We start from the raw sequence: 21,186 nt of genomic DNA, 5'->3' as shown, positions 1-21,186 counted from the left end.
CCTAAGACATATTCAATTTTAATTGTAGTATACATTAAACCAGACCCACAGATGTGTATTGTTTTAACAGTCATCGGTATGTTCAAACAGTCATCGGTATGTTCCATAGCACATTGAGCCTGAGTGGATTATGAAGGATGAGAAACTCAGATGCTTTGTACTGTTTGATTAGTTTTAGGTGCGAGGAACCAGCCTCATCTTGAAACTCTTAGGTGCCTGAGAGATCCCAAATACTGGGGTGAGATCTGCAGGAGACTTGGGGTCTGGTAAGTGGAATTCAAAGTGTGTTAGCATAGCAGTAAAGAAGAGGAAGATCTCCATTCGGGCCAGATTCTCCCCAAGGCAAGCTCGAGGACCTGAAAGAGAGCAAAATCATTATTATTGCATAGTTGTAAAGTTTAAATGTGAGTGACCAGAACATTGACAAGGACATTAAAGTGATCATAAAAGGTTTAATTTTTTTTTTTCAATAACAAACATGTCATACTTACCTGATCTGTGCAGTGGTTTTGCACAGAGTGGCCCGAAACATCCTCTTCTGGGGTCCCCAGCTAGGAGTTCTTTGCTCCTTCTTTTCTCCAAGTGCCCGCTATGGGGGCACTTGTGCAGGCTCAATCCCAAGCAGGGCTATGTGCATCTATTGACACACACACACACACACACACACACAGAGTAGCTCAGCCCCACCCCCCACTCACATGATTTGATTGGCAGCTTATGTGCTGTTAAAAAGATACTGTGAATCATACTGGGGTGATGCTTGTAGCTGCAGGCATCATCTTAGCATAACCATTTCAACCTGGGGACATATATGTATGTTAACCAGTCTTAACCACTTGCCGACCTTGCTAAAGCTGAATGACAGCTACAGCGCTGTCGTCCAGTTCTGGGAGGCCATCTTGTGACTGGCACTTTAAAATACAGTGCCTTGAAAAAGTATTCAAACCCCTTGAAATTTTCCACATTTTGTCATGTTGCAATCAAAAACGTAAATGTATTTTATTGGGTTTTTATGTGATAGACCAACACAAAGTGGCACATAGTTGGGAAGTGGAAGGATACAGAATTAGCTGCTTATGGATTGATTTTACCCATTCCCTGGAACTGGATTTTGTTCTCCCCAATTGGCATAGCATCACTCTGAGGTTTGGCAATGTTTATGCAACGTAGACAATGCTAATTAATGATTAGTGATATTCATTAGGAGGTCTCCTTGGAAAAAGCCATTTGAATTTTATATTTAGTACAGGAAGTCTGTAAATATGTTAATAGTTGATGAAATTGTTAATCATTCCAAGTTAATTATTGTTTTTGATCAAATTGCATGTATAATAATGAAGTGTGCATAAACCAACATTTAACTTTTGATGGGAAAATTTGCAGCTTGGACCTGTTTGCATAAATGGTCAGTAGATACAAGACAATCAAAAAGCAAAACATTTTGTATACCATACAGTATATAATGCTATCTACACAGTGCAAAAATAAATTGCAATATTAATTATAAAGACTGACCTGACCCACACAAGTGTTTATTAGGAAACTTCTGCCAAGTGTAGCTAACGAATAGTACAACACACTTCAACCAATTCATGCCCAGCGCCAACTCATTCTGGTAATTGATCCAGATACCCTGAAAGCAGTTGATTTATACTGGCCAAGATCTGTATGTTTTTTCTAATAGATAATATCTATTAAACACTACATTAAGAAAAAAAAACTGATGATCTAGCACACTGACTCAACAGCAAATAAAACTGGATCATTTGTATGGATAGGATTGGGGTCACAGGGTACTTATTGCAGAACACATTCCACTTGTTCATTTGGATAATGCATCCATCTGTTTACGCAATGCATTTGATATTTGTAAGCTTTATTATGAAAATCATATTAAACTAAGTTCTGCAGCTATTAAACTTACTAATCTCTTGGGATGTTACTGGATTCCCATCATGGGTGAAAGGGAAAAAAAATGCTTGATTCCCCCATCAACATAGTCAGTGGTGAAAAAGGAATCCCTCCCTTGAAATTTTAGTTTAGTACACAAGAATTTACAAGCACACTGGAATTTTGGCAGAATCAGTAGGTATTTTTTGTACTTGCAGAAAGAGAACTAATGCAGCCACCACATCTAAGAACTGTTACATTTTTGTTCTTAGGTTTAGATATTCTTTAGGTCCACCCAAAACCGACATATCAGTTTTGAGTGGCTCCCAGACCGCTAGACAAATCGTAAGATTGCATGCAGCAAAGTCTAAAGATGATTATGGAAATATCAAAAGGGAGTATTACTATAGACAGGGCCATAGATAATTTTTTTCCCATGGGGGGGGGGGGGGGTTTCAATCTTGGGTACAAAGGGGACAATAATTAACGAGCCTGCCATGCTGTGTTAAAATTGGGGTGTAGCACTCTCTGCTGCAGTCCTCTCTCCCCACCCAACTTCTTCAGTAATGCAGGCCAAATGAGCCAGTTGCTGCTGGCCCATTAATAATCTCTACTTTCTCAAACTGCCTCCCCCTCCCGCACTCTCTTTGTCAGTGGGTGGCTGCTAATGCAGTGAATCAGAGTTTTCCTCTACCTTTACACTCATACCCCCTAACTTTTGAACTTCAGAATGAGGCACACATGAGGGAGAATGTGATTTGGGGCGTGCATAGCAGCAAAATTTGTCTGTGACCAAACTCTTAACAGTGGAAGGGGCTTAAGGCATGTGGTTAAACAAAACCCAGACAGGAGTCAGCTAAGTGGAGAGCAGAGGTTATCAGGGCAGAAGACAAGGGTCAGCTAGGTGGAGAGCAGAGGTCATCAGGGCAGAAGACAAGGGTCAGCTAGGTGGAGAGCAGGGGTTATCAGGGCAGAAGACGGGTCAGCTGGGTGGAGGGGAGGGGTTATTAGGGCAGAAGACTGGAGTCAGCTGGGTGGAGAGTAGGGGTTATCAGGGCAGAAGATGGATCAGCTGAGTGAAGAACAGGAATCAGCATGGAGAAGGGTCTGCAGGGCAGTGTACGAGGGTCATCAGGGCAGAGAAGAGGGGTCACAAGGTCAGAAGACGGGGAACAGCAGGAGAGAGGAAAGGTGGTCAGGAAAATATAAAGGAGTCAGCAGGATGGACGATTGGGGGTCAGTAGGGCAGGGTACAAGGGTCAGCAGGACAGAAGACAGGGGGTCAGTAGGGAAGGGTACAGGGGTGAGCAGGACAGAAGGCAGGGGGTCAGTAGGGCAGGGTACAGGGTCAGCAGGACAGAAGACATAGGGTCAGTAGAACAGGGCACAGGGGTTAGCAGGATGGAAGGCAGGGGGTCAGTAGGGCAGGGTAGAGGGATCAGCGGGACCATTTATATATATATATATATATATATATATATATATATATATATAAAAGTGACACTGCTGCCACAATCTGCAAGAGGTATCCAGTGTTATGCAGTTAACCACTGTAAACATGACATCTAATATGCAGTGCTTACTTAGCCCCGTGGTTCGCCATAAGATATACTTGAGCTGCGGTGACTGAGAGAAAACCATGCCAAATGCATGTGGTGATGAACCCGATGCCAGGTGTGCAGATGGTAATGCACAACCATGGCAAAGGCAGGTGGTGGTAAACCATCATGGGGGTTCACTTGTTAAAAAAAAAAAACATCATAGGGACCTGGATCGGTGAAGTAAAAATCATGCTGTAACAATACCAGGAACAGTGTGCAGCCTGTATCCAAATACCGAAATTACAGAGCTTTAGAGGAAATAGGTTGGGGGCATGAGTTACAGTAAATGGCCATACACACGAGCTGAATATCGGACGTCAATAGAAACTGGGCGACATTTGGCCCAATTCTATAACAGTCAGTTCAAGGGGAATGACTGAAAAAGGTCTGCTGATCGTCATCCAATCAGCACTCCCAGGCAATGGTTAATTGTTAACCTAATCTGTGAGTATAACATCTGCTTTTATGAATTAATAAATGGCATGTGGAGGGCAGCGCTGGAGTGGACGCTCTTTAGCTTTTTTTTCCCACACATACTGTAAAGAGGAAAGAGTTGAAGCTGTTATAGCTGCAAGGGGTGGGCCAACTCAATATTGAACCCTACGGACTATGACTGGGATACCATTAAAGTTAATGTGTGTGGAAAAGCAGGCATCAATACTTTTGGCAATATAGTGTATATGTACAAGCTACATGAACAGAAGACCACCATAATAAATCACAGGTAATCATTAGGTAATAACTAATTCCATTGTATATGATTTACATAGTGAGTAGTACTGTGTAGTAGTAGTAGTACTGATCAACCCCACCCAGATGAAGATGTGATGATTAAGTTACATGCACAGTGCACGTCAGTATGTTGTGCTCTATAAGCGGCGAACAAAATATCTAAACACAGCTATGTCTATAACATGTTGACCCACTGGGGGGAGATTTTCTAAGACTGGTGCACGCAGAATCTGATGCCGCTGTGACTAGTAACCTATCAGTTTTTAACTTCAGCTTGTTCAATTAAAGGGATTGTAAAGGTTTGTTTTTTTATTTTCTAAATAGGTTCCGTAAGCTAGTGCATTGTTGGTTCACTTACCTTTTCCTTCCATTTCCCTTCTAAATGTTTTTTTCTTTGTCTGAATTTCTCACTTCTTGTTTCTCCTCAGTAAGCTTGCCCCCATTATCCGAGTCGTTCTGGCTGGGGGTTAGTCAGCCAGAACAGCTTACTGAGGAGGAAAAGGAAGTGAGAAATTTAGACAAAGAAAAAAAAACATTTAGAAGAGAAATCGAAGGAAAAGTGAACCAACAATGCACTAGCTTAAAGGAACCTATTTAGAAAATAAAAAACCTTAAGGCCCCTTTCACACGGGCGGACCGTATGTCCTCTTTTTCACCCATCCGTGTACGGATGAAAAAGGGACATACATTGGTCCCTATGAGATCGCGGATGAACATCCGCTGACACCCAATCTCACCCGGTTCAGCATTCCTCCGATTCTGCAGGTCGTGGGGACCGCCCTGTCATCCGCCGGCTCAGCGGGGATCAACGGAGCGATCCCCGCTGAGCAAGCAGAGGTTCACGAGGGCTGATCATTACTGATCCGCCCCGTGTGAAAGGGGCCTTACAACCTGTTTAAGCTTTGGCAAAAAAAAAACTAAATGCTGATTGGCTACTATGCACAGCTGCTCCAGATTCGGTGTGCACCAGCTTTAGTAAATTGCTCCCACTGTTAAAATATCCTTTGTGACCAATTTTACCTGCAGAGAAAGGTAGGAACGATTCTGCTTTCATCAGTTCTCCATCCTTGTTCAGAAAGTTCTCAGGATTAAACTCATAGGGATGCTTCCAGTTACTCTCATCATAGTGCACTGAGGACAGATCTGTGATGATGACGGTTCCCTGGAGATAAAAAATGAATAAAGTGAACATCTTTGTTAAACATGATTCACAGTTCTACCAAAACCGTCTCATTACCAAGCAGATTATGGCATCATACACAGCCAATGGCATCTTTAATCCCCAGATGGAGCAGTTACGAGACAGCAACTTCTGGGAGCAGGCACAACGGAAGTCATTGAGAGCTATACCAAGGCCACAAATTATTCAGCCCACCAAAAACTAAAATTGTTTTGGGTGTATCTGGCATATAACATCGTTGGATAACATTTCATAAAAATATTTTGCACAGATTTGCGTAGTATTTCATTGCGCTTATATATTACTGCAGACTTCTACTAGCTGTGGACCCTAAACCTGTAAAGATAGAATTACTAGAACTTCCACTACTGACATGTTTAATCCTTGTCCTTATCTTTCTGTCATTGCTTGATGAGTCACAGAGTTGGAAGGCACATGCATGTGCAAGGGCTGTGACGCACTAAGTATAGATCGCACCTTTAAAGTGATTGTAAAGGTTTTCATTTAAAATAACAAACATGTTATACTTGCCTGTTCTGTGCAAGGGTTTTGCACAGAACGGCCCTGATCCTCCTTTTCTGGGGTCCCCCGGCGGTGCTCCTGGCTCCTCCTCTTCATCGAGTGCCCTCACGGAGAGCCGCTTTCCATGGGGGCACTCATGTGGGTGCACTCCCCAGTCTTTCTGCTGCATCAGCAATAGGAGGAAGGAGATGGACAGCCGCACTCCGAAATAACTTTTCAAAAAAGTTGTCTTTTATTTTTCAAGCAGGAACATGCAAATTCACCACAACCATAAACCAGGACAGCCAACTATTTTCGCACTCTTGCTAGTGCTTAATCATGGCTCATCCATTGACACAGACAACAGGACTTGGCCCCGACTCTCGGCTCCTGTGTCACTGGATTTAACTGACCGCAGTGGGAGCCGATGGCTCCTGCTGCTATCAATCTATCCAATGAGGATGGAGACAGTGGCTGGAGCTGCTTTGCTCACCCCCATCGCTGAAACAATCAGGCTCAGGTAAGAAAAAGGGAGGCTCTGGGGGGCAGCTGCAGCACAGGAGATTTTTTACTTTAACGCATAGAATGCATTAAGGTGAAAAACCATGAGGGTTTATAACCCCTTTAACCACTTCAATACTGGGCACTTTAACCCCTTCCTGCCCAAGCCATTTTTAAGCTTTCAGCGCTATGACGCTTTGAATGACAATTGCGTGGTCATGCAACACTGTACCCAAATTAAAATTTTAATATTTTTTTCCCCACAAATAGAGCTTTCTTTTGGTGGTATTTGATCACCTCTGCGGTTTTTATTTGTTACGTTATAAACAAAAGAAAAGCGACAATTTTTAAAAAAAAAAGCAATATTTTTTACTTTTTGCTATAATAAATATCCCCTCAAAATATTGTTTATACTTGTCTAAAAAATAGAATAAAACTTTATTGAACCTAAAATATTTAAAAAATCTAATTGTTTCCTCATACGTATTATTCTACATATTTGTGTACAAAATAGGGGATAGATTTATAGCATTTTTACTTTTTTTACTAGTAATGGCGGCGATCTGTGTAACTACGATATTGCGGCAGACACATTTGACACTATTGGGACCATTCACATTTATACAGTGAACAGTGCTATAAATATGCACGGATTACTGTGTAAATGTGGAAAAATGGAAAGAAACTGCGCTAAAAAAATACCAAAAAATGTGAAAAGGGGAAAGAGAACTGAAACGTTGTCACAGTCTAATCCCTCTAGGTGCTGCGATGATCATGTAAACAATAACTACAAGAAACAAACATAGGAAAAATATAAATCGCGCTACCTCAACCACCCTTCTTGCCGGACACAAGCATATGCAAGTGAGTGATCTATGGTGAATATAAAGCTGGCTGCTATGTCAAAAGCGACCTATATTGGCCACTAGGGTGCAGCATGCAGCCACCTCAGAATCCCACACCAGTGATGTTGATTTACAAGTGAAACCAAACAAACGAAAAACACCTTTGGATGAATGAGTTAATAGTCCAAAATATTAACAGCAGAAAGTCCATTAGATAGCAGGTAGTATGTCAAACACCCGTGTATCTGTGCCACATTGCAGATTGGTTGTGAACGTGTCCAAAGGAAAATGTGATATCTCCTTTATCAAACTTATAAATTGGCCTCTTACCGAATTCCCACGATCCCTTATTACAGGGGATCAAAAACAGCATGTAATAGGTCCCAATCTCGCAGTTTTGGATATGCAGTCCTGTTGGATCTCGTTCTTCAGGAAATTTCAGCAGTATCAATTGGCCCACCATGTAAAAACAGTGACAGCTGCACATAGTGCATGTCGTCACCCAAGAAGCTCCTGACGTTCCACCAGTGGACGGGTGCCTGAGAGTTTTGTGTACCGGCCTGGCACATTAGATTCAAGGCAAATTTTAATCTGCATAATTGTAAGTGCAATTTTAACCTTTTTAAATACATTTCTACACATTTAATGCACTATGTGGAGCTGTCACTGTTTTTACATGGTGGGCATTGATACTGCTGAAATTTCCTGAAGAACGAGATCCAACAGGACTGCATATCCGAAACTGTGAGATTGGGACCTATTACACGCTGTTTTTGATCCCCTGTAATAAGGGATCATGGGAATTTGGTAAGAGGCCAATTTATAAGTTTGGGGAGGAGATATCACGTTTTCCTTTGGACACGTTCACAACCAATCTGCAATGTGGCACAGATACATGGGTGTTTGACATACTACCTGCTATCTAATGTACTTTCTGCTGTTAATATTTTGGACTATTAACTCATTCATAGCCAAAGTTCATATCTAGCTAATGTCTTTTTGATTTAAGTGTTTTTCATTTGTTTGGTTTCACTTTTAAATCACCATCACCATCACTGGTGTGGGATTCTGAGGTGGCTGCATGCTACACCCTAGTGGCCAATATAGGTAGCTTTTAACATAGCAGCCAGCTTTATATATATATCACCATAGATCACCCACTTGCATATGCTTGTGTCCGGCAAGAAGGGTGGTTGAGGTAGCGCGATTTATATTTTTCCTACTGTGTAAATGTGACCGAGAGGAAAGGGGTTAACACTAGGGGGCGATCAAGGGGTTAAATATGTACCCTAGTGAGTGATTCTAACTGTGGGGGGAGGGAACTGACTGGGGAAGGAGACCGATCGGTGTCCCTATGTACAAGGGACACACCATCGGTCTCCTCTCCCTGACAGGACGTGGATCTCTGTGTTTACACACAGAAATCCACGGTCCTGCTCAGTTACAAGGCAATCGTGGGTGCCCGGTGGACATCGCGGCCGCCGGGCACGCACATCGGGTTCCCAGTGACGCAGCGGGTGTGCGCGCGCGCCCCCTAGTGGCTCGGGAAGGCGAGAACGTCATATGACGTCCTCCCAGAACGAGACACTTATTTGACGGCGTGCGGTAGTGTAGTGGTTAAAGACAAGTCCGTAATGGCAGTGTTCCTTTAAAGATTCCTTTGTGTGTATTCAGACATCTACCTAAATAGGTCAGAAGACCAGTAAAAGGAGTAAACAAAACATGACTTAGGGATAGAGATTCAAACCGTTTATGGGCAGGAATGTACCAAGTTGGTCGATTGATCAACTTGGGTTCAACCAGCCTTCCGGATTCTCTTGCAATAATTGCTAGTGGCTGCTATTATAGCTTCACATTTACAATTGTACATTCACATCAGTTCTTGCCCTCAAGGAGCTTACAATCTAAGGTTCCTAACTCACATTAATACATACACATACTAGGGCCAATTATCATACCAGCATGTAAAAGCGCCCAGAGGCGATTTAGTTCGCATGTGCCGCGCTATACAAGTTCTTCATTCATTCATTCATGTCTTTGGAGTGCAGTTATCTGCATTTTTCATCATGGATAAAACGCAAGTTACTGCAAGGACACACAGAAAACAATGTTCACACCAGAATGCAGCGTTTTTTTTCTGTGCCAGAATTGACAGTTGCCCACACACTAAAGTGCAGAGGTTTAGTGTGCGGACTAGTGTGAATGGGTCTTTAAATTCAGCAGTGTAGTGTGAGGGTCTACATGTTTGGAGCTAAATTGAATTAAACACTATTTTTTGGTAAGTTTACTGTAAATTGACTGTGCCATAAAACAAATGTATGTAGCGAGCTTTTCATGACGAGAAAAATGCAATTTTTTAAATTGGTCATTAAAAACTATCGTGTGTAGGCTCCAGAGCATTTTTCCCGACGAGAAAAATGGGCATTTAGAACCTGCTCTATTTTTTCTCGTCGTGAAAAACGGTCGTGTGTAGGCTTTAACGGCGGGGAAAAAAACAAGCAATGCTCAGAAGCAAATTATGAGAAGGGAAATTTGCATAATCAACCCAAAGGGTGGCGCCATTTGAATGGAACTGCCCCTTTATAGTGCCGTTGTACGTCACCGCGCTTTGCTCGAGCATTTTTTTTCACGATCGTGTGTATGCAAGGCAGGCTTGACAAGAATCACGTCGAGAAAAACTTTGTTTTTTTCCCATGACATTAAAAAACAGTCGTGTGTACGCGACGTTAGGCTTTGTTTAAACTTATGGTTGCGGGACAGTAAAAACAAGCGATTGAGCCATGCTTTTAATACCCCCTCAAACTTTACCACCTTAAGTTGCAAAAGCAGCGGTTGGGGATGTACACATACCGCAGGAAAATTAATCCCCCCAGTACCGCCTCCAAACACAATCCATTCTAGTACCGGGGCCTTGCCACAACCATCCTGAAATTGCGTGCAGTGCAGTTGTGATGCAGTAGTGCAATATTTTAAGGGTTAAAACAGGCAGTGAGGAGGCAACATATCACCTCCTCCTCACCACCTTTTAAACACCTCTGAAAAGCAAACCAGCTGCAGAGTGCTTTTCAGAAGATTCTTTGCTCACCTTTGGAATAGTGTATCCATTCAGCTGCATGTCTTTGATAGGTGAGTGACTGATTCCTAGTGGCACCACTGAGGCAAAGCGCTGGACTTCTTGTAGAATAGCCTGTGTGTACGGCATCCTTACTCTGTCCTCATAGTCAAGATGGTCTCTGTCTCCTCGAATTTTATCTATTTCGTCTCGACATTTCTCTGTAAAGAGAGGGCATGTTATACTACACATTATACAGTTCTCATTCACTGTATCAATTTTTTTTCTTTTTATATACAACAAAATTTACAACCGCTGTCAGTTTTTGTTTTTTATTTTCTGTGTCCTATTTAAAGGTGCTCTATGGTGACAGCATACACTTTCATTTTAAAACATCAGTATTGTAATAATACAAACAATAATTTTATTTGACAATACAATACTTGAAATCTCATTTCATGTTGTGAGTTCTACCTGCCTGCCGGCCATCTCTTCTACAACCTCCTAGATATCCTGTGTGTATTGCAACTTCTCTTCGGCAGTTTACTTTCAATTTCTAAGGACTACATATCCCATGTACCTTGCTGCCTGCAAGCACTGATCCCTGCACTGACTCTGCCTCCTGAAACTCCTCCCCTCAGTACATCTGTAGTTCAGAAGGCACTCACAGGGCATAGTGAAAATGTGTCACAGAATTCAAGAAAGTTAATGGTTAGGGGTGGGGGCAAAAAATGTGCAATTGAGCAATAGACAGCGGAGGGAGATGTTTACATGCTGTGGCCACTGTGCTTTGCGACTGCTGCTTAGACAGGTAACCCGACATGTAGCTATTGGCAAAGCTTGCTGAAAGCTACTTATGCAAGTCAATGGAGAAGCACTGCAAACGCCCCACAACTGCGCAATGTACGCGGTGGTGGCACAATTGTCAGCAAAAAATGGGGTTAAAACAGGCAGTGACCTCAGTGGCCTCTGGAGTGTGATCTGGAAGCTAGAAACTTTAACCACTTGAAGACTAGGCCTATTCTGACACTTAAAAAAAAACCTGAAAGAAAAAAACAATAATACTTATGCGATGCCAAAAGTGTGCCGTGTAACAAAAAAACTATCCAGCTGCTACAATAACCATAAATGTGTGTTTATCTCAAACAACTGAATACTGTCCTCTGGCTCAATTTTTTTCTGTTCAGTTCTCAATGCTACATGAGCAAAGAGCTGGTGATTGTCACTGTCGATCACCACTGTCTGCACTGAGCCCCCTCCTCCCCCGGTGCGCTGGGCTGTGGAGGGGGGTAGTAGTGGCTGGCTTATGCTCTCAGAAGCTCACTGAGAGGCTAAGCTGGGTGCCAATCTAGGCATCTAGGTGGATTCCGACCATATGGTCACAATCTTTCCCCAGCCTGGACTGGCTCTGTGACATCAGCCGACAGCGGGCTTCAGCCCACTGTCATCTGGAAACAGGTCACAGGAGTGCAGAATAAACTGCACTCCTGTGTTCCACAGGAAAAAGTACAGCCAAATGAGCTTTGGCTATACTTTAACTGCTTCCCGCCTACCGTATTGTCAAATGATAGGCTGGCAGGCGCTTTATCGTTCTGGAAAAACATCATATGACGTCTTCCTACTCTCGCCACGCTTGCCCACGGGGAAGCCCCCATTGAAGCGGTCGGTGGTGCACTCTGTCCAGTGCACACAGCGCATCATCGATCCAGGTAAAGAGACAGTGACAAGGCTCTTTGCCCATGTGATCAGCTGTGTCCAATCACAGCTGATCACATGTAAACAAGGAAGTGCCAGTTTTCAGCATTCCTCTCCTCACACTGACAGCGTCGATCAACGTAATTTCCTCACAGGGAAGCTCTGCACAGATAATCAGGGCATTGATCATCAGTGCCCTGATTCGGTGCAGGTCCATCAGTGTGCAGAAGTCATGCCAATCAGTGCCCATAAGTGAAGCCAATCAGTGCCCAATAGTGATGCCCATCAGTGATGCCTGTCAGTACTGCCTTTCGGTGCTCATCATTTCCTGCCTATCAGTGTCACCTATCAGTCCCCATCAGTGCTGCATATTAGTGCCTCCTCATCAGCGCACATCAGTGAAGAAAAATTACTTTTTATTTATTTACAAAATGTTATAACAAAAACGTGTTTATTTAGCAGAAAATAAAAAACCCAGTGGTGATGAAATACCACCAAAAGAAAGCTCTGTTTAAAAAAATGACAAAAAAATTATTTGGGTACATCGTTGCATGACCGCACAATTACGACAGTGCTGTAAGCTGAAAATTGGCCTCGGTAGGAAAGGGGGAAAAGTGCCCAGTAGGCAAGTGGTTAAGGAGAAGAAAGTGAAATTTACACAACCTAAAGATTGGCTTAAATATATCTACCTTGAATATCTGGATACATCATCATGTACAGTAGCGTCCACTCCAGGCTGGAAGATGTGGTTTCTGTCCCGGCAACAAAGAGATCTACCATACACGTAAATAGATTTTCTTCATCAAAAGATGACTTGTAACCATCTTGATTCTCCTGAGTAGAAAACAGAAAGATATTGCAAGTACATGAGGAGACTGCCTTCTGTGGAGACGTTCTCCATATCATGAAACTGGTAAGTGGCCTGTGGTCAAGCTTAGCTCTCATTTTTTTCCCCAAAAATTTCAAATAGTGAGGCCTGTAGTGGGTGTAGAAATATCTGTCACATACATGAATTTCTCCCATCACTCTCCAGAGATTGTAGTAGGCCACAATGACCACCACTGACCGGCAAAAGTGGCACCTGTATCATAGAACTCCTATATTAATACAATCAAAAACGTCTTTAAGGCAGGGCAAAAGAGGCAGATGTCATGGGCCCTGTCATTGTTGTGGGGCCCAAAGCAGCTGCCTCATACTTGCCAACTATCCCAGTCTAAATTCCCTTGTCCCTTGATGTTTTAGTCCTTTGCTGTATCCGGATATCTCAGTGTGAAGTGCTGCTACTAATGCTGCCCAGCTCTGCCCTATTGTTGTGTACAGATGACTCACCTGCAGACCCTGTGTTTACATGTAACTAACCGTCATACATATGTAAATAACTGGAACATTCATATGTAAATAGCGGCAGCATTCATATGTAAATAAAGGCAGCATTCATATGTATATCATGCCTCTCTGCAGTGAAGAGATGATGTGATGTAACCTCTAGCAACCAATCAGTGAGCAGTATTACTGTACAGTAGCCTCTAGCAACCAATCAGCAAGAAGAAATCATGTGCTGTAACCTCTAGCAACTAATCAGTGACCTGTAATGTGTGCGGTAACCTCTAGCATCCAGTTAGTAAGTGGTAATGATATGCTGTAACCTCTGGCAACCAATCGCAATCACTGCCTGATCTGATACAGTAAACTGATTTTAGGTCTAGCTGATATTTATTGTATGTCTCAGAGCAGGTGGAGAGCAAAATTGCATGGGGGGGGGGGGGGGGCTCTAAGAATTTTTTTGCCCAGGGTCCACTCAACATTAAAGATGGCCCTGAATACAGTATGGTATTAGAATTCAGTATTTTACAGTATATAAGTAGAAAGTATTAGTATTCAATGCTGAGAATTCTGTTTTGCTTGCTGTTTGTTAAAACTGATAAAGATAGGCCCCTAGCACAACTCTAGAGCATAACTATTCTGCCGTTGATCCGAATTGTGAAAGCAAGGACAAAAACAGACTGCTTCCTTCGGTGTCCAAAACGTAAAGAGGAGGAGCCTTTATTGCCAGCATAGATTTATAGACAAAATGACATCATTCACATGAGCACAACTGATTGGTTTAGTCCATATAAGGGTTCTTATTACACGTCCCTGTGACGTCTGTTCTTGGCATCGTGGAGGGGGCTTTTTGGAGTGAAGAGTACAAGGGAGGGGTTTGAAGACATCTGTTTTTCACTCTTATTTTTGAGCCGAGATTTACTCTATAATCTGTTACTTCATTTAAGGATAATAACACTTGTTGCAAGACATATATATTTATCAAGAAATAAAAAAAATAAAACAATATAAGGAAAGAAAAGCAACATTTGAGTGGTTTTAGTATAAAATAGCATAAACACAAAGGGCCGGATTCAGAGAGATCGGCGTATCTTTAGATACGCCAGCTCAATGCCTGTGACGAGAAGGTAACCTATTCCCAGCCCCATTCACGTACAACTTACGTAAACGACGTAAAATTCGACGCTTGTTCTGATGTCCATACCTTTGCATTACTTGCGCCTCATATAGCAGGGGTAACTTTACGCCTTACGTGAATCCGCGTATCTAGCGCATTTACATATTTGACGCGTAAATCAACGGAAGCGCCCCTAGCGGCCAGCGTAAATATGCACCCAAGATACGACGGCGTAGGAGACTTACGTCGGTCGTATCTTGGCAAAATTCAGGCGTATCTTGTTTCCTGAATACAGCGCATAGATACAACGGCGCATCCTTGAACTTACGCCTCGTATCAACAGATATGTCGGCGTAAGTTGTCTGTGAATCCGTGCCAAAAATATTAATTTTAGTAACTTCCATCACAAAACGTGTGGTGCTAATAGGGATGCCCTATCCTAGGGCCATATCCTACAACCCTAGATGCATTCCCTGTAATATTTCCACTATTCCTCCCTGTAACCCTAAGGCTGGGTTCACACTTGAGAATGCAGTGGCTCACAGCAGGAGTCTGGTGTGTCTCTATTCACCATTTCAGGTCCGATTTTAGCCCGAATTTTGAGTTGAAATGGACCAAAACACACACATGGCTCCTGGGCTCCTGTGCAATTCGCTGCGGAGATGTGTGAACCGGCTCCATAGATAACACAACACAGCCATAGCAAAGGCAGCATCCAATAGCCATGTGACACAGAGAACCATAGAGAACCTGCTGTGTGCTGTGTTGTGATCTCTATAAAGATGATCATCATCATCATAAGCACACAGCAGGAAGACTGAGGACTGCACTTTCCTGAATAGCCTATGTGACTTGTCAATGTGTCATCAGCAGGGAACTGCTTGCCTGTGTATCGCCGCCAGAAGTACAGCCGCTGAACTCAGAGCCTCCTCAGTGATCGCTCTCTCCCTCGGGCTGCAGCACCGGCATCCTGTCGAGAAATGCCTTCTATCAAAAAATGCCCAGCCGGAACTGTGCATACGCAGAACGGACCCTCAGAACAGCTGAGTTCACATCAGCTGTTGTCTCGCGTTGTCGAGGCACGTTCATGTAGGAGAGGGGCGGATATTTACAGAAAGGGGGGCGGATATTTACATGATGGGCAGGGCTGGGGGTGGAATTTTTATCGATGGCCAAACAAATCTACTAAAGAAATCTTTATCTAATATACAAAAAGCTGCCCTTCAATTTCCTAAGCACGCCCCGCAAACGTTCAAAATGAATAGCAGAATCTGGGACCCCTGACTGACGGGTTATGGGCCTACTTAGGTTGGGTCATTGAATATTTGAGGGGAACTACACCCCGTGTTTTATTTTGAAGTATTTTGTTATGTGTTCTTCCTATTTGTTATGATGAAGATGCCAAACAATATAAGGTGTTATGTACTGTGATCGAGACCTTTCGGGGGCTCATTGACACTTCCAGAATATGTGGCGATGCATTTCTATTGTTGTAATACTTTTTCTTTCTTTCAATAAAAACTATTGAAATACAAAATGAATAGCAGATAAAGATTTATTTTGCAGATTTCTTTGCCCATCGATAAAAATTCCGCCCCCAGCACTGCCCATCATAGAAAAATCTGACCCCTTCTTGTAAATATCCACCCTCTCATCTACATGAACGTGCCTTGGCCACGCGACACAACAGCTGATAGTAAACTCAGCTCTCCTGCGGCTCATTGTGGCGCATGCGCACTTCCACCCGGGCACTATTCGATAGGGGGCACTTCTCAACAGAACACCGGGACTCTGATGCAGGAGAATCCATGCGCCAGGGAAGGCGCACAGTGGGCGGCCAAAACAATAATCTGTGTAGGTGCACAGATGAAGAGCAGCATGTGGTGCAGCATTGTGTGCCTGCGCCCGAAAATGGCGAAAAGTCCCTCATCTGCTCTCACCTTCTGGGCCCCTCTGTTGACTTGAGGGGGCCCAGGAAATTAATATATTCTTTGGCAATCAAGTGGGTGTGGGGCTGTGGGTTATAAAGGCCTATTGTTTTTAGCTAGAAATTAAATATAGAGCTAACCAGGCCCCCCTGTGTAGTTTATAAGGCCTGGGCCCCCGGTACAAGAGGGCAGGCTGTACTGCCTTATCAGCGGCCCTGACTGTAATCCTAATGCTAACCCTCACTGTGAACCGAACATTTATCCTGCCTATAACCCTAACATTGTAACCCCAAAAAAGAGATTTTTAATACAGCTTACCTGTAAAATCTTTTTCTTGGAGTACATCACGGGACACAGAGCGGCATTCATTACTATATGGGTTATATGGAGTACCTTCAGGTGATAGACACTGGCAATCTCAAACAGGAAATGCCCCTCCCTATATAACCCCCTCCCATAGGAGGAGTACCTCAGTTTTGTAGCAAGCAGTATGCCTCCCAAAATGGTCCTCAAAAAGAGGGGTGGGAGCTCTGTGTCCCGTGATGTACTCCAAGAAAAAGATTTTACAGGTAAGCTGTATTAAAAATCTCGTTTTCTTTATCGTTACATCACGGGACACAGAGCGGCATTCATTACTATATGGGATGTCCCAAAGCAATGCTTACAATGAGGGGAGGGAGAACATCTCCAAGACAAAAGGATTTAATTTAGAGGTATACTCAAATCATAATAAATCCAACTTAGTTGAGAAAAATAATCTTAAATTTTAAATTTAACTCAAAAAAAGAGGAGCCCCCGGAATCCGAGGGTCTCAAACTGCAGCCTGCAGCACTGCCTGCCCGAAGGCAGTATCAGTATTCCTTCTTACGTCCAACTTGTAGAATTTTGTAAATGTGTGGACAGAAGACCAGGTTGCCGCCTTGCAAACTTGAGCCATAGAGATCTGGTGGTGTGCTGCCCAGGAGGCGCCCATGGCCCTAGTAGAATGAGCCTTTAATGATACTGGAGGAGGCAACCCTTTCAAGCCGTAGGCCTGAGTGATTAATTGCTTAATCCACCTAGAAATGGTGGATTTTGCAGCTGCCTGCCCCTTCTTGGGCCCATCCGGTAGAATGAACAGCACATCTGTTTTCCGGATCTTCTTTGTAGCTTTAAGATAGGCCTTCATGGCCCTGACAATATCCAAGGTATGCAGCAACCCTTCCTTTCTGGAAGTAGGTTTAGGGAAGAAGGATGGTAATACCAAATCCTGGTTCAAATGAAAACTGGATATAACCTTCGGTAGGAAGGAAGGATGAGGGCGGAGAACAACCCTGTCCTTATGAAAAATAAGATATGGTTCCTTACAGGATAAGGCCGCCAGTTCCGAAACTCTTCTGGCGGAAACTATGGCAACCAAAAATACTAACTTCCTTGTCAGTAAAACCAAAGGAATTTCAGCCAACGGCTCAAACGGTTGTTTCTGTAAACTTGACAGAACAAGATTTAAATCCCACGGACAAAGCGGGGATTTAACTGGAGGTTTAATACGTAAGACCCCTTGAAGGAAGGTCTTAACCAGCGAGTGGGTGGCCAGCGGCCGCTGAAACCACACTGACAGAGCCGAAATCTGTCCTTTGATTGTGCTTAGTGCCAATCCTTTATCCACTCCTAGCTGGAGAAAACTTAAAACTCTATCAATGGTGAACTTGCGAGGAGGCCACAGCTTGGACTCACACCAGCCTACATAGGCCTTCCAGACCCTGTGATAAATCACCCTAGAGACCGGTTTCCTGGCTCTGATTAGGGTAGAGATTACTTTCTGAGACAGACCTCTACCCCTGAGAATCAGGGATTCAGCTTCCAGGCCGTCAAATTTAGATGCCGTTAGGCAGGTGGAGGATCGGACCTTGCGATAGCAGGTCTGGCCTTAGAGGCAGAGTCCAAGGGTCTCCCACTACCATCCTTAGGATTAGTGAGTACCATGCCCTTCTGGGCCATGCTGGAGCTACCAGGATAACTGGTATATGCTCCACCCGGATCCTGCGTAGCAGGCGGGGTAGTAACTGGAGCGGGGGAAACGCATAAAGAAGTTTGAACTGATGCCAAGGGCAAACCAGCGCATCGGTTCCGCAGGCCATCGGATCCCTTGAGCGGGACATGAACCTGTCTAGCTTCTTGTTGAGTCTCGATGCCATGATATCCACGTCCGGCACTCCCCATCTTTGGCAGAGTGCTTGAAAGACTTGTGGATGCAGAGACCATTCCCCCGGCCATAGAGTCTGGCGGCTTAAGAAGTCCGCCTGAAAATTGTCCACTCCTGGAATGAATATTGCCGATATGCAGGGCACATGAGCCTCTGCCCATAGGAGAATCAAGCTCACCTCTCTCTGAGCGGCTTGACTCCTGGTTCCCCCTTGGTGATTTATGTATGCCACGGCCGTGGCATTGTCTGATTGAATTCTCACCGGGAACCCCTGCAATTTTGACGTCCAAGCCCTGAGGGCTAGTCGAGCAGCTCTGAGCTCCAAGATGTTGATGGGCAACTGCTTCTCTGGCTTTGCCCAAGTACCTTGGCGAGTGCAACCATCCAAAATTGCTCCCCAGCCCGTCAGGCTGGCGTCTGTGGTCACTATCTTCCAAGCCACTGGGCTGAAAGACTTCCCCTTCAGTAGATTCTGAGGGTCTAACCACCAACACAGACTTTGTCGGACTCTTGATGAGAGCGGCAACGGGATATCCAAGGCCTGTGGCCTTCTGCTCCATGCTGACAGGATGGCTGCCTGCAGGATGCGAGTGTGGCTCTGGGCGTATGGTACCGCCTCGAATGTGGCCACCATCTTGCCTAGTAACCTCATACTTAGGCGAATAGTCGGTTCTTTCTTGCTTAGAACCAGTAGGATTAATTCCTTGATGGCTTTGACCTTCCTCAGAGGTAGGAACACTCTTTGTTGTTCTGTGTCTAATCTCATGCCGAGATATTCCAACTGCCTTGTGGGCAGGAAAGCTGACTTTTCTCGATTTAGGACCCAGCCGAACCTCTCGAGGTATTGGACCGTGAGGGCCACTGCTCGCTCCAAGCCGGGAGACGAGTGGTCTATGACTAGGAGGTCGTCCAGGTATGCTAGGATCGTGACCCCTTGGATCCTTAGCTTGGCTAGGATTGGAGCTAGGACCTTCGTGAACACCCGGGGGGCCGTAGCCAACCCGAAGGGAAGTGCCACGAATTGGAAATGACGCGAAGCCACCATGAAGCGTAGATATCTTTGATGTGGCTGATAAATTGGAACATGAAGGTAGGCATCCTTTATGTCTATGGATGCCATGAAGTCGTCCTTTTGGAGTGTGGCAGCTGCTGACCGCACGGATTCCATCCGAAATGAGCGGACCTTTAAGTATGCATTTACCATCTTTAGGTCCAAAATTGGCCTGACATCTCCCTTGGACTTTGGGATGATGAATAGGTTGGAGTAGAAACCCAGCCCCTGTTCCAGGACTGGTACCTCTACTATTACTTCCTGGGAAAGTAGATGATCTAATGCCGATCTTAATGCGGCTCCCTTCTTCGGATCGTTTGGAATCCTCGACTCCTGGAAATGAGGAGGAGGAAACTTTAGGAAATCTAATTTGTAGCCCGTGGCCACGGAAGACCGTACCCACTCGTCGGGAATGCTGGCTTCCCAAATCTCTGAAAAGAGTCGCAGCCTTCCCCCCACCTTCGTGGGTGGGGGCGCCCCTTCATAAGGTCGACTTGGGGGCTGGTTTTGCTGGTTTGCGAAACCACTGCTTTCTGCCTCTAGCAGCCTGTCCTTGTGACTTGCTGTTGAAGCCGAAGTTTGCTTTCGTAGGAGGCCGTCGATACTGCTTGGCATTAGAGGGCCCCTGCCCAGGGGAATACTGTCGTTTAAACGCAGGCCCCTGCAACTTCTTCTTAGTTGGCAAGAGAGTACTCTTGCCGTTTGAAATGGTCTGAATGTATTTATCTAGGTCTTCTCCGAAGAGTCGTCCTCCATGGAAGGGGAACCCTACCAGGAGCTTCTTGCATGGGGGCTCAGCCTCCCAGCTCTTTAACCATAAGAGTCTTCTCATATGGACAAGGAATAACGATAAACGTGACGCTTGCTGGATAGAATCCTTAATTGCGTCTACCGTAAAACATATGGCCTTAGGGACGTCCGAAAATTCTTCTGCCTGCTGGGCAGGAATAAGTTTAAGCATCTGCTTAAATTGATCCGATAATGCTTGAGCGACCCCAATCGCAGCCACAGCTGGCTGTACTACTGCCCCTGCCGTAGTGAAGGAGTTCTTAAGTAGTGCTTCCAAGCGTTTATCAACTGGATCCTTGAACACCTGTATGTTTTCTACAGGGCATGTTAACGATTTGTTAACACATGAGATGGCTGCGTCCACTGCAGGGGTAGCCCATCTTTTGGAAAATTTATCTTCCATAGGATATAGGACAGAAATTTTTTTAGGTGGTAAGAAGATTTTATCTGGCTTGTTCCAATCTTGGAACAAAACTCCCTCTAATAGAGGATGGATCGGAAACACAGCCTTGCTTTGAGGCGCCCTCAGTGAGCCCAAAGCTGAAACCGTCGATACCTGGAGATCTGGTACTGGCAAGTTGAATGCCTTATGGACCAAGTCCGTTAATCCTTGAATCCACCAGCTCTCCCTCAGGGAGACTGCCCCAGACTCCTCTGTATCCGGATCTTCGATCCCTGAACCTACTTGGTCCTTGTCCAAGAGGTCGTCCAATTCCCCTGAGGAAATGACCTCCTCTTCTGAGGGTCCGCGCTCGGGCGACGGAGATCTACTCCGTTTACTGCCCCGCATAGCTGC

The 21,186-nt window shown here is 44.5% G+C and overlaps 1 protein-coding gene across 1 annotated transcript in view; it reads right to left on the bottom strand.

The window, feature by feature from the left end:
* Positions 1–21,186, bottom strand: part of LOC120917654 (cytochrome P450 2J6-like) — a 55,573-nt gene continuing 34,387 nt past the window's right edge. The window contains exons 6-9 of the mRNA XM_040329106.1: positions 12,687–12,831; positions 10,336–10,523; positions 5,244–5,385; positions 1–356 (exon numbers count right to left, since the gene is read on the bottom strand). Of these exons, the coding sequence (XP_040185040.1) occupies positions 175–356; positions 5,244–5,385; positions 10,336–10,523; positions 12,687–12,831 (657 nt within the window). The 3' untranslated portion in view covers positions 1–174. The remainder of the gene's footprint in view (positions 357–5,243; positions 5,386–10,335; positions 10,524–12,686; positions 12,832–21,186) is intronic.

Source organism: Rana temporaria, chromosome 11, assembly GCF_905171775.1.
Source record: "Rana temporaria chromosome 11, aRanTem1.1, whole genome shotgun sequence".
NCBI lineage: Eukaryota > Metazoa > Chordata > Amphibia > Anura > Ranidae > Rana > Rana temporaria.
This window is presented reverse-complemented; position numbering and strand designations above follow the sequence as displayed.